The sequence below is a fragment of the Scophthalmus maximus genome, chromosome 16 (genome assembly GCF_022379125.1).
Source record: "Scophthalmus maximus strain ysfricsl-2021 chromosome 16, ASM2237912v1, whole genome shotgun sequence".
In the NCBI taxonomy this organism is placed as follows: Eukaryota; Metazoa; Chordata; class Actinopteri; order Pleuronectiformes; family Scophthalmidae; genus Scophthalmus; species Scophthalmus maximus.
Window position 1 is genome coordinate 8,722,247 of NC_061530.1, and position 19,203 is coordinate 8,741,449.

General features: G+C 41.9%; 1 protein-coding gene across 2 annotated transcripts in view; it reads left to right on the forward strand.

The window, feature by feature from the left end:
- snx29 (sorting nexin 29) overlaps positions 1-19,203 on the forward strand; it is a 112,986-nt gene that overhangs the window by 85,083 nt on the left and 8,700 nt on the right. The window contains exons 19-20 of one of the 2 annotated variants that reach the window (XR_004785647.2): positions 7,335-7,475; positions 13,996-14,171. Coding sequence is in view for 1 of the 2 variants with exons in the window: in XM_035612467.2 (XP_035468360.1) it covers positions 7,335-7,475 (141 nt within the window). In the remaining variant the exon portion in view is untranslated. The remainder of the gene's footprint in view (positions 1-7,334; positions 7,476-13,995; positions 14,172-19,203) is intronic. The other variant, XM_035612467.2, reaches the window with a different exon arrangement.

The following is a 19,203-nucleotide window of genomic DNA, read 5'->3' on the forward strand; positions in this document are numbered from 1 at the left end:
TCATTCAATCAGACTTTAAATTCCCTGTTTAACCGTTCATTCATTCTTAAAATTGCTAAGCAATCGCATTCATCAAAAGCATGCTTATTTGAATGTGTTCATAGTGTAGTTAACGCCTCCTGCCCCTCCTCCTCTTCACTCCTTTTCTTGCCCTCCTGCCTGTTTTCTTGTTCTTGCAGGTTCAACTGTACAGTATTTGCCCCATTTTTTGATTGCCTTTATTTCCTCCTCCTCCTAGGTCTTTTCAATCTTCAAACTAAATTCTACCTCAATCTGCATCCGCTGGCTTCTCTCGACGCAGTGTATAATTCTGTTGGGTGCCGAGAACAGCAGAGCTCTAAAATAAACACCTTGACTTCAGTCAAGGTAGTAATCAGCGTCTCTCTTCCTGTCTTTATAGCACTGTATTCCGTTTTCCTTAATTATCTCAGTTTCATTGGATTGCGTTTTTGTCAGCCTTTAGTGCTTTTTTTGGACTTTTTTTTTTGGTGGAATGTCTGCACAACTACCAGACAAATTGCCATGAAATTCAGCAGGAAAAGATGTACAACTTTGGTCAAGTCAATCGTTTGACTTGGCTCTCTCCCTCTTTTGCTCACTCTCTCTCTCGCTGAAAACACATATCCACCCACCTTTGAAGACATTTTGTTACCTTCTGTGTCTTTCTAGGGTTTCGAAGCCTTCCTCTTTTTGTCTCTCTAATTTATAATTTTTTATTCATTGCATAGTTTTAAGGGTATTTTCAGACCCTAGCTTTGTTGTACCGTACCTATGGATTTTTCAGTCCGAACCAAAATAACAGGTTTGAAAGTTCCTCGGACCACGGTCTGGACCAATGGAACAAAGTTAAATCAGACCAAAATAGGAGACAGCATTAAAACAATAGAAGACGGAAAAAACAGAGGAGAAGCAAAAATGAGCCGTGGTACCACGTGAGGGGAGGAGGAGATGAAATATTTACTTACAATTTCCGCAGGATTGCTTGCAGTCTTCGCCCTCAGACGATAATTTTTGAACGCAATTTCAACTCAAGTCACCTAGAATGTGTTTGAACGGGTCCGAAGTAGATAGAGATTGATTCACAGGGTTTTTATTTTGATTCACTGTGATTTGCCAAAATCATACACCGATCGAAAAAAGACGCTGACTTTCTTGTGCTCGTACCCGACAGCCATGTGGTCCTCCAACTGTGAATTGAGCAAGAGGGCTCTCTGTATGGGTCTCCTGTGGTGCTGGAAATGGGATTTGCACACTGTTTTTACCACAGTTAGCCTGGCTGTCAGATGGGGGAACAACAGATCAGGGTCTTCACAGAGAGATACAGCAGGGAGACAGACATCATTATCATCTGATCATTATCATCTGCACTTTCTGCAATTCTCCGCCGTGGCTCACTAATACTCCTGGTTCCACCTGCTCGTTGGAATACCCTCGGGCTAAAGATTCGGTTTAATGTCAAACAAAGTAAAAAAAAAAACGCAATTATCCGTTCACAGGCTTCCTGTCTCAGATATTAGTTTCTGAAGTCATTTCACAGTATGAAAGGACTTTTCTCCTCAGGAAGCTGTCGTGCTGTGTCTGTTAACCTGGAAAAGGCCACAGAGATGGGTTTTTGGTATCCTTTGAATGTGCATTTTGCGTGTTCTCCTCAGCTTTGTGTGGGTTTCCACCGGGTGCAGGGAATTCGTCCCACACTTCTACACACAATTACAAACTTTGAATCATGCATCATCATGCGTGTGTTTTTTGCAGACCTCGGATTGGCTTGCAGTCGCTGTGGTGTCTCCTAATACATAAATGAAAGCACATGCTAGCCCCTCTTACATCAAAGCAGGCTGGGAAAAACACGGAGCACAGCTTTTCTCATAGCGTCACCACCCGGTTGTAGCTAATGTCCTTTGATTACTGTCATCTGACATCGGTTGTTGAGATGAATTAGCACACCAGTGAAAGGAAAAGACAACACATATATACATACATATATACAGTATATACATACATATATACAGTATATATATATATATAAATATATATATATATATATATATATATATATATATATATATATATATATACTGTATATATATATATACTCTGCCATATATGTATCGTATCAAAAAATCTTGTTCCCTGATATAGATATCGGCCCCCAAAAATCCCTATCACTCAGGCCCTAGCCTGAACATAGGGCTGTATCTTCTACTGCTGCTCTAATGTGCTGCCCACACTGTCTCTTGTGTAGACACCGAGACACCGTTACAGTTGAACCCTGTGCACTTTTGGGCAGAATTTAAACGTTTATTACAGACAGTGTAGATCAATCTTTTTTTTTTATTGTGTACGCTCAATTTAGTTTTTATTTCTGTGTCAAACGTACACATCGTCCTTCTAGTGTAAATCAGACATTGAGTTTGAGGAGGGAATGTCATCCATAATGTCACCAGTAAACCTGCCAAGACTTGACAGCTCCTTGGAGACTCAAGGCAGTGAGCACTTTTACCTCCACTTTTACCTCCACTGTGTCTGTGCCCCCTTGTGCAAGGGGCACAGACACAACCCTCCGCAGTTACATCAGTTTCAATTGATAAAATTGCAATGCAGCTACTGTGTAAGACGCGTCGTATTGTGACTAAGGAGCAGCGTCTACACTTTCTCTTGACCTTTCATTTTGCCGCAGTGCTTGAAGCTGAATGCAATTGATTTCCACCTGAAGTGGTTGATTCAAATGTGTGAGGAAAACCCATTTGAGAGAAGTAAATCACAACAGTTCACCTCTAAAAGACCTTTCTTAGCATCATAAATTACTTACACCTCAGTAACAGGTGGCGGATTCTCCTTATGTTGACTCATGGAGGCCTTTTTTTTTCACGAGACATATTATTATGCTTCCTCAGATCCTGTCATAAGCCATTGAAATACTGACAATAGGTCTTTATCCATCACAATCAAGGTTTCAACAACAGCCCAAACCATTTTCCACCAGGTCCCTCGGAACCATGATTAGACACCCAGTCTCTGTTTGAAGGCAGTTTTTGTTGGAAATATGTAATGTGTCGTTCCTCAAATATTTAAGGATGCTGTAGTTTAGGTGTCGCCCAGATTCTTGTCAGAGATAATGAAAGACTATTTGTGACTAAAGTCAGGGGGGGGGAGCTGGTAGCTGTGTGCAGAGGCTAATGTGTTTCCCTAAATTAGTGTGCCAATGAGACGACGTAAAGTGGATTAAGCTTGCTGTGCTAATGCAGCCATACGTGGGGAGCCATGTGATGTCTGAGAAACTACCGACAATATGGGACTGATCTCGTCGCCACACTGTTGCTAATGCAGCTCTTAATGTGAATTCTGACCCAGGAGACGGCATGTGGCTTGTATAACATGCAGCAAATAAGGACATTTTAGCATTTGCACCCACTGTAGTCTGGTCTTCAAAGCAGGCTAAAGTACGGGTAGAGGCGAGATTTCTAGTTAGCTCCCTTTAATTATTATTTTTTTTTCTTTTTCACAATGGGATTTTAGATAATTGATTCATTAGTTTTATTTGTTTTATGTTGGGTCGTGCTATACTCACTTGTTTTCTGCTCTTTGTTGTTCATTTAAAGAGGCACCAGACAACTTCCGTGCCCCTGGTGCTTCCATGTGGTATTATTGTTTGGGATCTTTCCAGGGGAAAATTCCCTGTCCGAGTTTTGCCCGCCTGCTTTTGTTTTCTCCGTTAACGAAATTCTCTTTCTCCCGCGATGTTGAGTTGTTTTTGTCTGCCATTTCCATCACTGATAGACACCAGGAGAAGGCTATTCTCTTCCTTGTTTTGGTTACACAATGGCCGAAGCAGTTCATTTGGCACGTAAATCAAGTTGACACATCCCGGTGGCCAAGAGAATAGGGGGACCAATATAAGCGCGGATGGTCTAATTTTTCTATCGCCATTATGCTTTGCACTCGGATATATCATCATAATGTCAAGTTTAAGCCAACAGTTGTCTATTTACGTTTTAAATGTCTGAAGGGCCTGATCAGCCTCTAGTTGTTCCCCCGTGTCTTAGTTTGTCAGGTAAGTTAGTGCCTCTCAGTTCTCTTTTGTTTTTGTTTGACTTAAGTTATGTTATGTTTTGTTATGTAGACATTTTGTCAGGGCTTTTATTTATTTGAATATGAAAAAGTGATAAACAACTCACCTTGGTACCCTCAGCACTGTGATTGAATATCACTTCTAATAACTGAAATTCGATCACAGTGCTGAGGGTACCAGGGTGAGTTGTTTATCGGGCTTTATGTTCAGCAGGACTCCAAGGAATATTCAAAGGCACAGACCTCGCTCTCCCAGGCTGAACGATAATGTATGGAATACATAATATGTCTTGCCCTCAACTTCGCGCTACAGCAATTGCTCAGTGGCCTTGACTTTGACTTTGACATGCATGCTTTTACACTAATGTAGTGATTCTGGCAACTATGCAACTGTGGATGTGTGGAAATTCTGATGTTTTTTGTTATTGAAGGTGATTTTTTGTTGTAAAGTTGTACATTTTTATATATTAATCAAGCTTAACGGTGAACAATTGATCTACTTTTTAGATGCCACACCCACTCAGTGACATTCACTGATTTTCCTTAATTTTCTGTCTTTCAAAAACTCAAATGTCCAAGATGTGAATGCCTTGTTTTATCTTAGTACTTTAAATGTTCTAATATAGGGAACTTCCTTAAGAAGGCTTTCATTACGGCCCAATTTAGTCAGTGGACCCTCACACACACACACACACACACACACACACACACACACAAACACACACACACACACACACACACCCACTGAGAGAGAGAGAGATCATAACAAGTCAGTGTTTCCCTTAACTTGCAAAAAAGAAGTTTTCAGGTGAACTCCTGTAGATCAGACATAAAGTGCTGAGGTGAGTCTCCAGTCCATTAATGGCCTTGTCTGCTCCCATCTCGTCAACCACTACTGTCGTATACCAGATTCTGGACGTTCCTTTGGTGCAACTGTGGTCTGAAACAACATGTAACTCAACATGTTGTACCTGTACTGTCACCTCACGCATTGTCTTCATCTCATTCATTTCAACTCTGCAGACTTTTTACATACACAAAGAAATCTCTATATAAAAAAAGAAAAAAGCATAATATGTCTCCTTTAATGATGTACATTATATGTTCAGACCACTGTAAAGAAACGCAAACACTTATTCTACTAGTTTGTGGTTCTAAATTTGATAAAGTGAGCGTCAGTTGATAGAGTGGACAGAGAGACCCACACAAAGGAACATCCTTCACGTCTTTTTCTAACATTAGCTGTGTCTAGACGTGCCTGTCGCTAATGCTGAAATTAACAACGAGACATGTAGGACAGCTAACAAAGTTTCAGCTGTCAGTCTCCTCTTAATGGCTGTCCAAAGTGACACATTTGTTCATGTGTGTCATGTAACCTAGGCTGCACAGTAGCATGCTGGCTGACAATGATCTCTAAAAAGAAGGAATTGTCACCTCAAAGCAAAAATATTCTCTCATTGTCCACTTGCTCAAATGCCCATCAAGTTGTCTTGGAGGTTGGCAGGAGCACGAAATGTAGTAAAAGTACCTGTGGCTCTGACAGTCTGTTGTCTGCACTTCTGAAAAGGACATTCAATTGCATCATGTCTTTTGAAAGGGTGGATTGAGTGCCTTAAGGTCAAATAAGAAAAAAATATTGTTGATGCCATCTTAGAGGCATGATTTGTTTTTGCTTCAGTCCATCGCTTTGGTCCTGACTGAGATATATCGACTGTCTGATGGATTTCCATGAAATTTTGTACAAACATTCATGGTCCCAAGAAGATCAATCCTACCAACTTATCTCTAGCCATCAATCAGGTCAAACGTTCCACTTATTCAGTGAAATAGCTCAATATCTACTCTGTTGATTGGCATGAAATTTTTGTGCAGACATTCATGGTCCCCAGAGGATGATACTACCAACTTATCTCTAGCCGTCAACCAGGTCAAACGTTCCACCCTTTCAGTGAAATAGCTCAACATCTACTCTATTGATCGGCATGAAATATTTGTGCAGACATTCATGGTCCCCAGATGATGATCGTCGTAGGTTATCGGGCAAAGAATGTCTGGTGCCACAATGAGTTAGATAATTGTGCTTATGTATAGATTGCCTTGCCATTTGCATTATACTTAATAAATTCACCCCCTTAGCAGGAGTGGGCGTGAAATGGTCGTAGATGTCAGATTGTAAATATTGGGAAATTGTAAGAACTAGCTCCCCCGGTTTTTGATGTTGGATGGGGGGAAGGGGTGTCAGAAGCTGTTGGGACACCTGACATGCACTTCCTTTGGAGTTACGTCTTGCTTTTAGAGTCTTCTGTCCTTCAGCAGCTGCTGCTGGGGTTACGTACATCAGGCCTAGTTACAGTGGGACAGCTCAGCCAGACTGCAGTGAAAGTGGGCAGCACAAGGTTTTTGTTTTTTTTAAGAAAAGGTAAGTTCCTACTATGTGAATGTTGATGCTCAGGGTTTGTTGTCCTATTATTGACCATTTTTAAGGTAGAAGAAGTCCTTTCAAAGAATGAATGAACTCTAATGGTGGAGCAGAAATGGCCATCATGAACACTCTCAGGACTCCATGGGTTTGGAAGCAGCACAGCATCATGGCACAGTTGTGATGTTGTTGTCTTTTGTTTACTTTTTTTTGATTTGCCTGGCAGGAGGTAGCTGTGCCTAGGTACATTTGGTCGATTTTTCAATCAAATTCTCTTTTCATGTACCTGAAGCAAGCCTATTTTTTTGCGGTGGGGCTTTTTCTCTTTTGTCTTCTTATCTCCCCCTTTTTTTTTACTGTGAAAATTGAACCCAGCTTTTGCTTTTTTTTCTCACACACTCTCTTTTTTGTTATAGGCTCATCTTTCCTTCCCTCTCTGCTCCCACTATCTTTCGTGAGACTGAATAAAGCAGCTAATGGTGCATGGAAATGGTGGCAGCACAGTCACGTCTATCAGCAGACTCCTTTGTAATGTGCTGCAGTATGAAAGTGCAAATACACATTTACAATGATGAGAGGAAGTCATTCTTTCACCCATCTCATTAATTTATTATACGTGCTTAATGACAAATATATGAACTTCCATTATTGATTTTATTCCCTTGTAGCAATATTACATCAAATGTTGATAACTGAATTTTAGTTTAGTTACAGTAGCTCCTCACAGGGGGACAGGACAATGGTATTTGTGTGAGGCAAGTCTGTCCAGCAATGACCTTAAGTGCTGATTTGAGTACTCCACAGACGACGATGATGGTGATCATGATGTGTTGTTACCTCTCCTTAGGTGTACATCCGCATCCTGGACAATGAGTGGAATGTGTACAGACGTTACACAGAGTTCAGGGAGCTCCACAGCCACCTGAGAACCCAGTTTCCACAGGTGGAAGCCTTCAACTTCCCACCGAAGAAAGCCATAGGGAACAAGGTGAGCCAACAGTAAACCCTTACCCATCTGTTCCTGTTCCTCTTCGGCTGTCCGTCAGCCACTTGTGTTGAGTAGTGGGATCAAATGTGGGACAGTTGCAGTTTGCAACGTAACTGTGGCAGATTCACGCTCCAAATTCATAGTTATTTTTCTAAACTGTGTTCAGTCAATCTTCTAATTTAAGATGGCGACGGAAATGACAACTGTTGCTTGCAGTTTTATCAGATGCAGCTATAGGTAGCTGATTAAGAGGACGTTAGCTACACAAGTTGTCTTCAACTTACTTTGGAATGTTTCCTGACAACTTCTCTTTTAAGATTAGAGTCTTTTAAAATGTATATTAAATATGCAACAAACAGCTGTACTGTATAGTACTAAACTAAGGGATAGATTTAAGATGAAAAGTCAGCATTTCCACCGGACAATGATCAATACGTATATAATAAATAAGAAATAAAGATACAGCGTTGTTCTTGTACTGCAGGGTCGAGCTTGTTGGTCTGGGTGTTATACATATGATAAAAGAAAATGTAAGATGAGACTGTTATTTCATTTTGTTATAAAGTAACACTTTTCAGCTGCTTAGCTTTCAATACGCTGAAAGACAATGGTATATGTTGTTGTTCGTATTTAAGAAGAAAAAAATTCCACTTTGAAGGAGAGATAAAAGGATTTTAGGATGAGGCGCATCTTGTCGCAGATACGAATATTTGCCTGTGATTGCTCGAGTCACAGTCTTTTCATGGCAGGCCTTTAGTGAATATTACATCCAACCCTTCTCCCCATAAAACATACAGTCCTTATATGGCTTTCACCAGGTGTCATAAAAATTTACATTAGGCTGTAAAAAAATTATATCAGCCTGTAAACTCTGTTGAGCAAGTAAAGCGGCGATCAGATGGAGCCAACTACTGCCTGTTCCCTGCCAGGAGTTTATTATTCTTTATCGCCTCTCCTTATTCATCCTGTCTTTTGTGCTGCCACACAGTCAACCTCACAATTCATCTACAGGGGACAATTGCTGCTCCGCGTTTTCCTGACTCACTTGCCCCTCTAGCAATTTGGAGAGCGCTCCCACTCCTCTGACCCCTCTCCTCTCCTCCCTCCTTTTCATCCTGTCCTCCTCTGTCTCCCTCCAACCTTTGGGAGATAATTTGGTTCTGACCCAGATTCTGTGGCTGGTTGGATTTGACGCCGGCACAGCCAAAAGCTGTCGTCCGACTCCCTACCTTCAAAGACGGAGCTTTCATGGCTGGAAAACTGGATGGAGCGAACGCTTAGTTTCAGTGGCTGCGAATGTGAAAGGACGCCTGGTGTGTGTCTGCGTGCGTGCGCATGACCGCGTGGGATCATGCAGAGGAGCAAGTGTCGATCAAAGGCCGAGACGGTCGGTGTCATTGTGCCCTGGGAAGCTCTCTGAAAGCCCATTACGCTGCAGTTTTGTGTGTGAATTATTGCTTTTCACCATCTCCAGGAAGTTGCTCATCCGTGCAGAAATAGCAGCCCTTACTTTGTTACTCTCTTATCACATTTTAAAGTGGGAACATCACACGCTCCTGGATAGACAGATTTATCAGAGCAACCTAACACCCCCCCCCCCCCCCCCCCCCCCCCCCCCCCCCCCCCCAAAAAAAATATTTTTCCTGAACTATGGTTGAAGTCTCACCTTGCCACAGTGATGTAGAGGTTTACTGCAGGTGCAGTCAGTACATTGCAACGACACAGACTTGAAAAATGTACTCGGAGGAATCCAGTGAAACTGATTTTTGTGGCTTCAAATATGTTACAGTGACAAATTCAATCATTTTGACTAACACACATAAATCATTTTCCTCCCTGTTGTTATTTCAGTCACTTTCATTTATTATTCATGTCTCACAATACATTATGAGGTTTCTTTTTTGTTTTTCTGTTGGTTTTTTTCGTGTAATTCTTTGTTGAGTTTTCATGCCAGTTTCTCTCGCCAGTTTTATAACCCTCTTGAGGTCTGTTTTCCTAACCCACCTGGTTTGTCTTTGGTCTGTCTTTTAAAAGTTTCTATAACTTTGCTCTCAAATCGATGCCACTTATGAAATGAAGATACATTTGTGAGTCCTACAGGGCTGTTGCATGTTCATGGAGGAGTTGCAAGTCTGGCATTTATTTGGTTTTGTGAAACGTGTCAAGATGAGAGAGGGGAAACGATCTCGCGTTGCAAATAGCAGCTTGCACGCAGTCAATTTGGTGAATCTAAACTGTCTTTGTCTTTGCCCATGAACATAAATTAATTTCCTATTGTTCATTTTGTTGTATCGTATTAACTACATTTCGTCTGTTCCACGTGTGAGGTGCTTTTCCGTTTTAATGAGCCATGTTTTTGGATGATTGTTCTCTGATTTGAATCAAACATACATTTTCAAAAAGCTCTACTCTGACATCTGTCTCTTAAAATAATTAGTACTGCATTCGGTTTCTCTGCACACTTTTACATTTCAGGCTCTTTAGCCCCAAAATACAAGGAATATATATATATATATATATATATATATATATATATACACATACAAAATATCTCAAAAAGTTACAGTTGAGGTTAAAAATTGAGTGAATCCGAAGACAGATGACGGGGGGTTATAGAAGCAGAACAAAGTATCATAGAGAATGCGGCAACAAAATGGCGTGATTGACCCAAGAGTTGCAGAGGAGTTACTGATGAGGCTGGTATTTTCTGTCTGCTCCCTGATTTAATTCATACATTCCATGGATTGAAATTCACACGTGCTCGCAGAAGGATCTGGTCCGCTAACAAATGTACACTCCGACTGGAAGAAAATTCTCCTGAAGAAGATGATTTTAAGTAAGATCGACATTTTGAAAATGAGTTAAACATGAGCTGCTCGTGCTGCTGCTCTGCAACTTTCAACGCAGTATTGCCTCAGTTGAAGATAGTCCTCCCTACACCACAAACTAGTGCATATTATGAAGTCCTTCCAGTGCTGAAATTGATTACATTTTGTAATTTGCTCACATTTCTAAAATGAGATGCTCTAGTAACAGATGTTTTGGAGAAATTTTCCCGCACAAAACTGAACTCATGGCCTCAGGGCCAGACGGATATTAAATAAGGGAGCAGGAGGAGGACTTTACAGATACTTAAAGATCTGATATGAACCCGTGTGTGTGCGAGAAAGAGAGAGAGAGAGAAAAGTACACAACTATTTTTATGGAGTGCAATTTTCTGGGTGTTTGTGGTTTCCTCAGTAATCATCAGGCCTGCCGTGCTGCGTTTCCCTGTTATTTCTATTCAGTCAGTGTTTGCTTCTGGCTCTCCAGGAGCACTTGTCAGCAGTGAAGAACCTTCTTCTTCAGGCGAAGTGGAGAGCAGCGCTGCTGTTATTGAGCAGAAGCTAAAGTACACAGACGATTTACTCAAACAGAAATACGGACACGGTGAGGTTCAGGTGGAGCTAAAATCAGTGGCGAAAAAAATGTACGCAGGTGAATGAAGAGTGAGTTTAACTTACTTTTATTTTTGTTAATGCAAGTTTGCTTTAATAATAACTAGACAGTTATAACTGGTCCCTTTTTGGCCATAACAAACTGTCCTGGTTGACTGAACCCATGTTGTTTCATTAGTTCCCTATTCTGAATGAATATCTAATTTAAATATAGCAAATCATACAGTAATGTATGAGTCTAATTATGATGAAAACAACAGATACTGTTGTGGCATCCAAAAGGTACATTTTGGAATTCCCAATACGTGATGATATTTTATGATGATGATTTTTCCAAGGCTCATTTTTCTAATACCTACCTTTTTTTTCATGCGTTTCTATAGTTTTCTCGTCTGTCATAATTTTTTTTTTTGCTGCTGTCAATCTTTTAGACTCTCTGCTTTCACCCATCGCAAAGTGACAGTTAAACCGCAGCAGTCTGCAAATCCAAAGCTGATTTTGAATGTGTACTGTACAAACTGTATAGACACGCGCTCACTCAGGGCCTCTCACTAGTGCGATGTGACAGGGAGAGACCTTCAAAAGCTGCTCCGCGAATATCTGCTCTGCACGGGATGAAGCACACAAACTGTCAGTTGAGATCAGGTAGCAGGGTAAATGTGTGCACACATATTACACATTCTAAGGATCTTATCACTTCCATTCTACGCACGCATGCACGCACGCACACACACACACACACAAACTTCACAATGATTGACAACTCTGAGAAAACCACAGCTAAAGTTGTAAAAGAGCTTTTGCTATGCTATGGATTTACGTCGCAAGGGAACTTATGGGAAAACGTCTTACACATACCTATCACACACACACACACACACACACACACACACACACTGCTAACACTGACATCTCAGGCAGTTTGCATGCCAGTGCACTGATTGGACTGTTTACTAATCTCCTGCCCTGTGTGGTGCCAGGACTCATCACTGGTGCATCGCAGGAACTCGCAGGGAAAGGTGAATCACAGAATGATTACCTGGACGTGGGCTTTACTCCAGCGCTCTCCGCATGAATCATGTCACATCTGACAAGACGGGACTTTTAACCATATATCTGCCAAAATATGCATTTCCTTCAGACAGGGGCATTTCAAAACCCTCACTGAATATATATTCTCTTCAGTCGTGTAGTGCATGTCCGGCCCAAGATCTGGACCAAAGCTTCATGTCTTTGTTACATTGGAAACATTTGATCCGGTTAGTTTTGGTTTCACATAGGGAGCCCCCTAAAGAAGTTTGAATGACATACATAACGTCCTGTCGTCATCACCTACGTGGGCTACGTCTACCTACACTTGACATTGATTGGGTTGGAGTTGGGCTGACGTTAGTATGACGTCCATTCGTTGGTATGAAAGTGCCCTCACTAACCGCAATACTGCAGTTAAGGTATTGTGTTTTTTTTAATTGAAAAACAGAAGATAGATGATCAGGACTTATATTTCAGTCTTTGTCCATCGTCGCATGTGGCTTTAAATTTGCAATATTTCTTATTTTTCTAAGTTACGGCTTCCAATCCACCCGAGAAATGCAGAGTTTGTGCTGATGAGTGCCAAGACTACAGATGATCTTGCGCTGCTATTATTTTTAGTTACTGGTAGGCAGTGAGGCTCCTTGTTGCCTACAGTTTCCAGGTCGAGCTGCAGTGACCTTTTTTGATACACGACTGAAGATGTTTTAAAAACCTACATGCTGATGAAGGAGAGAAGGAAACATTGGCATCAATTTGTCCATGTTTATCCTGCTACCGTTTGAGTTTACACTGACACCTTATACAGCCACTCTGGAATCAGCCAAATATCACAAGATGCCAAGATAGTTGTTTTTTTTGCACAATATTGGATCCACTTATCACCTGCCTCTTCTAAGTACTAATTGGTTATTCCTCTCTGAGCCTACATGTCAATTAAGTGATCGTTACTTCTACACATCGGTGTAAGAAATGGTAAGTTAAACAAATAACAGTGTTTTTATTTGAAAGCAAGCTCTTCCATAGGATTGTAAGTGCTGAAATAAAGACGCTTTCCGACTCTGACTTTACATATCTGCTTTCATGTGGACAGAAATATACTAAGCTTTCAGCTTTACCTCAAGTGCACCTTGAAAAGCAATGGAAGCAAAATATGATCAAATCGTGATTACATGTTGGAGAAGAGAGACTAACATATTCCACTCTTACTCCAGGCCAGAGTATTTGGTTAGAGAAACGTGAAATGTTTGACAGCTCAGAGACATTACACTCATTCACACCTCAGGATTAATGTAGGATGAAAATACACACGTTTCCTTTGAGATTGACGTGAGATGTAAGACCTACATTACGTTAAACATTAAATTAGTAATGAATAAATGGTCAGACACAATAAACCTACAGGTCAGCTTTGTAGCCACTCTGACGCTGTGGATCCTATTCCATGATTTTCATCTGAATCGTTCTTGGTCCATCACGAGTTATGATGTGTGATACCATCAAAACCACCTGAACAGTTGATCTTGGCTGCAGCATTCAGAGGACGAAAATGTGCGGTGTATCACAACATTGCTTTTGATCATTCTGATCTCATCTCATTCTCCTCTCATTTCACGTTCCCACCCACGTGATGCTCAGAAGTCTGTGAGAGATCGCGGATCCTGTGTGCACGAAACACAACCCTCGATTAACATCACCGAGTGTGGAGCTTGTGAATAGCCTTCACTGTGTAATTAGCAGTTGGTAAATACTGTCGAGGGAATCGGCATTTAGATTCATTTCATACGGGAAGGAAAATAAAGTTGACCCCTGCCGGCGGTAGACGTGGCCCTGCGAGGCCTCGCCACCGTCGAGGCTTTGCCTCTTTGACTCACTTGTGCATCCGTGTCTCTCTGGTCTTGTTAATGAGCCAATGACACTTTCCCTCTGCGCGTCTCCAAGTGCTTTAGGCGAGACTCTCCAGCTGCGTGACCTAACAATACAAATGATGTGAGATACAGACACACACACACACGCTGTATGAGATTGCTATTAACCAGCTGATTTGTCAGGGGCCCGGCTCGACTGGCAGGATAAACGTTCCCGGAGTCGCGTCTGTCAAATTCCTCCTGATACGAACGTCGAGGGAAGCGAGGGGTCCGAAAAACGACATCAAAACCTTACCGTCAGACCCCAGAGTCCAGCTGTCAGCTTTTCTCACTGGCCGCGCCTCATGCACATTTAATGGGTATGTCCAAAGGCGTTTGACTTTCTTTTTTTGTTTCTTCTCTCTCAATAACAATTTCTCTCATTTGCCCATTTGTATCGCCGTCTCCCCTGCTGCTCGCTGAAGTCACTCAGCCGCCTCAGGCTTTGATAAAAAAATCATTTTTGATGCTGCTTTTATCTCACTCTCTTTTTCAGTCAAGGGCACTTTTGAAGATGCTTTCTTCACTCGGGAGCAACAGGGTAAAAAAGAAAGAATAAAAAGACAGAGTGTAGAATCATTTTTTTCTGTGACCCGTGAACTCCGAGGGATTGGGTTACGTGTTCAGTAAGTCGTCAGATAAGGATGTGGAGAAGGTCCCTTTTTATTTTGTCAAGTCCCAACCAAGTGGCAACCCACCGTCACCTCACCCATTGGTTTGTGAACCGTTTGAGTTTAGCATTTTGACCAGCGCCATCTTGGTTCTTTTTGTAACTCCGACGGAGGAACGGTTGTCGGTCTGACAGAGAGCTCGTCCACTGCGCATCCACATACACCTGCAACCGTGCACCGATTGGACAGTACCAGCTGTCAATCACATGCAGATTTGATCATTCCCATAAGCCACTTCAGTCTATTGTAATGTAATATTTAAATCTGCACAGAAACATTACGTTGAACAAAGTGATGTGTACACAAGAGAGTAGAGGTGAGATGAGAACACAGAACAGTTTACGGATGCTTTCTTAAATACTCAACAACGTATTTGTTTAAGTGGAACTGACAACAATGGCAATGGGCATTTATAGATTTTATTTTCATTGTTATGAATATAGTAACAGTACATTAGAGCCCTAAAAGGTAATGACACTTACACAGCTACCATTTGTCCTCTGCAGTTCCCCCCCATCTTGGGCACATGAAGAGAGAGAGGGAGAGGAGCGCGGAGGCTGCCCTGATTAATTAATCAGAAACTACAAAGTGAATTATTAACCAGTCTTAGTATGTTGTGTTCACATAATATGCAATATACATGTTTTACGCTTTTAATTATGACAAGGAGACATTGTGGAGGTCTCGAATGAGCATTCCTGAATTGCTTGTGATGTTTTATGCATGGCCTGGACCCGGGGTTCGTTGTGGGTTTAAACGCAGCACAGAGAGAGAACACGCCGCTCAGCCCCACTGTTGTCCAGAGTGGGCTGACTTGGTGGAAAGTGTTGACCTTGTTTTCCAGTCAGCGTGCACCAACGCTCTCCACTCTCATTTAATTCAAGTGGACTGCAAGTTGGTTTTCCCGTTTGAAGTGGTGACCCCTTGAGATTCTGTGTTTTAATTTTGACTCCCCATGAGAAGCCGAGAAACTTTTTGTTTCCAGGAAACGGCTACCAGGGGCCCGATTTGCATTCTGGGATTTTGTTAAACATTATCTTGCTGTCCGCTTATGAGAATTATCCGAATCGTCAAGACAGCAGCATATTATGCAACCCATCAAGTGTGGCCTGGGACATCCATCACAAAATGGCCTCGCGCCCCTCCTTCCTCGGTCTCTGCTGTGGAGACATAAGGCAAAAATAGAAACTACTGCCACCACAGTAATTCTAGATTCTCATCCACGATCGAGGTCCTGGTCTACAGCTCGGATTTTCTGTTGGAGAAAAAAAAGTGGTTGATACCGTAGGGTGAAGTTACTTTCGGAAAGAGTTTTTCTTTTTTATGTTGCCAGGCAACATTTTAGTGCTTCTGATGTGATATTTAGAGGATTTTTTTTTTCTTTTTTCCTTCCCAAGAGCTGAATGGCGTATAGCAGGCGGTAAATTCACTGAGCAGTGGTGGAGACCCCGATGCATATGTGACTATTTTACGCTTCTCTTCCATTGACAGCTCCCCTCTCCAGCTTATCTGCTCTTTCTGGGAAGAGACATTCAGCTGCACTGTGTGTGTGTGTGTGTGTGTGTGTGTGTGTGTGTGTGTGCGTGCGTGTGCGTGTACTGTAAAAATACATCCCGTTTCTCTGCCGTTTCATGACCATTTCATGATTCCGTATTATTGTACATTTTGTGCTCATAACCACTAGCATAAAACCTGCTGCTGATAAGCGTGCACATGAAAATGTGTCTTATCTCGCATACGGAATCCACGACATTTATGGCATCTGGAGGTGGAATGAATGGATGAAAGAAAATGTCCACAAACCATCTATGGTGTCCGACAAAGACAGAGTATTAACAACAGAAGCAGTGGGGGAGAAAAAAAAGGGGGTTTAAAGTTTTGTTATAAAACCTACATAATACCTAAAAACTGCAAATACTGCACTCTGCCTTTTGGATAATCTCCACAGAATGTGATGGGAAATACACTTATCGACCAACAAAATGTGTTCTTCCAGCTTTCCTATCCATTTTATGGAAATAAACTTTATATAATTATTTAATTATTACAAAGCCAAAATGAAAACAAGTTTCACATTGGCTTTCAGCTGCATTTTGCAGCTAGTACAAATAATCAGATTGAGCTCTTGAGTGTTTTGACCAAACGGGATGGTTGTGTAATTTAGAGAAATCCAGTTGAAGACAGAAATAGGCCATGGCTGCTCAAACAAAGTCATGCTCACCTTCATGTTCCATACGCGCCGGTACACGTCCTTTCCTGTACGATGAACAATAACAGACCTTTCCTCAGGCTTCGTGTCGTATCAGCATAGCGGCGGAGAAGGGGAGGAAACTAAGGGGACAGCAAGGCAGAGGGAGCCGTGTGGAAGCAGACGGATGTAAGAGGACAGGGTCAGCCTTGTACCTGCATCAGTATGCCACCGTAGTTTCTTCTCTGCCCTCTCGTTCCTCCCCGCAAACAACTGACAGCACCTGCCCCCCCCCCCCCCCGGTCTCCTCGAAAGGATGAGTCTGTCGCGATGTCCATTAGTGTTATGCTGCTCTGACATCCATGAAAACAGTCAGGGTGTCCCTTATTGTGTTGACGTAGCATGAAACCCACACTGGCGACGCAACCTAATCTGACACATCAGATTTACCCGTTCCTACCGTGTCTATTTTACCCTGCGCAGAGTTCAGTTTACAGTAGTTATCCACTCCCACTCGAAACGCACACACTGTACTTACCCACTACTTGGCGCGACAGTGAACCTCTCATCTACTCCCCCATTTGGAAAACTCTTTCTGGCCTCTGTACTACATACCATTTGCCCTCTATACTTTAATACACTTAACCATGGATATACAGCTAAAGGCAGGAGACACGACTCTGTAATCTGAAACTCCAATCGAGATGAAATGACTCTTGACACATCCTCTAGCTACACACAGCCTTGTTTGCACATAGTGGGTCAATCACACTTTACCGATTGAGAACTACAGAATATCAACATTAATTACGTTACTGGTGATGTTGATTTAAATATGTTGTAAGTGATGAATGCGCTCGCAAGCTCTTATATTTGACAGTGATAGTCTGCTCAGGGTACGTTGTTTCTTCATGCGCATCCATCCAAGTTTACCGTAAGTGTGAGACATTATTCTTTTTGACTTTAACTCAAAATTGAAGCCCTTCAGGACACATGGGTGGACCACAGCCGCGTCCTGGGTGCTGTTCCCTACAGCTGGGAAGCCAGTGAGGGATCAGTTTCCTTGTTGCTGCACTAGTGACTCCTACTAGTTCATTGTGTTACTTCTTCAGATTCATGTAAGACATATGGTTCAGGCCACACTGGCGAATAAAGCATTTCATAGCTGAGTATTTTCATCATTATTGTTTTTAATTTATTTATCGCCCATGAAGACACATGAATTTAAAAATATTATCTTAAAATGATTTTCCAGATTATTTCACACCATGCATGTACATTTTTGCTTGAGTTGCAAGAAAGTTTTGAACACTATTGATGATCTTAAATGCTCACAAATGTTTTAATATAGATCATAAAACTAAAAACTAACAGAGACTTTTTTATTACTTATGATTCTCTGTTTATCACTTACAGCAGATATAGATTGTGCAACAAGACAGCACATTGGGTGCAATGCAATCAAACATTTCATCAAACCTGTTATTTCAAAACATTGCTGTTTATCACAAGTGAGAAAGTCAATGTTCCTGAGAGGCAGGGGGCTTGTACAAGAGAATCCCCCTTTGGGCTTCAGATGTATTAACAACTGGGAGAAATTAATGAATGTGAAGCTACATCAACTTTGCGTTAACAGCTTTGCTTCGCAGAACTTTGACACAGTGAGAACTACATGCTCTTATTTTGTGTGTATTTCCCTCAGTTGTGTGTTCTGCAGACGTCCTGCTCTGGTACCACACTGAGTGCATTGTTTTTTGTGCAGAAGAAACAAATGTACATTTTAAGAAAAGAAAAACAAATTCAATCGGGTTTCAGATGAAAAGAGAAGCAATAGATTCAAATGTTGGCCTCCTACAAGAGTTGTCGGTCCCAAGCACCGAGAGAGTAAAGCGGAGCATTGCCCAGGCTTTGTTCTGAGCCCTGCTGGACACCGATTGGCTACGCTTACACCAGCCATCTGGCTCTGCCTCTGCTCGCAGACTCCCTTAGAGAAGGGGGGGGGGGATCCTCAAATTTCTTTTCTTCTAAATTTTTCTTTTTTCATCCACCAACGAAATGATGAGATGAACATGACTGTCTGGGTGTGTTGCATGCTCTTTATTTTAATGTGGAGCATCGCTTGTCATGAATTTGAAGGCCTGGTCTTTGGCAGTGGATGATTCAAAAATGTTGCTGGTTTTAACTGCAAACAGTGTGTAGTGTAGTGTAGTGACAGTTGGAAAAATCAGACGGACGCATCACAGGAAATTCCTGTGCAGGTATTGATTCTTGCACGGTAACAGGACACAATCACACCAGGACACAGGTCCTGAAGTCACAGCATGGCTTCTTTTTTGCCTCGAGGCAGCGTGTGTTTGTCAGACCACCCTCCCTCCCCTCGAGCTTGGCTGCTCGAACCTCCCCACATGTCGGTCATCGTGATGAGCTCTCTGACGTGAAACATCATTTGGCCAGAGGCTGAGGGAAGTAAACGGTGCAACCAACAGCACTGAA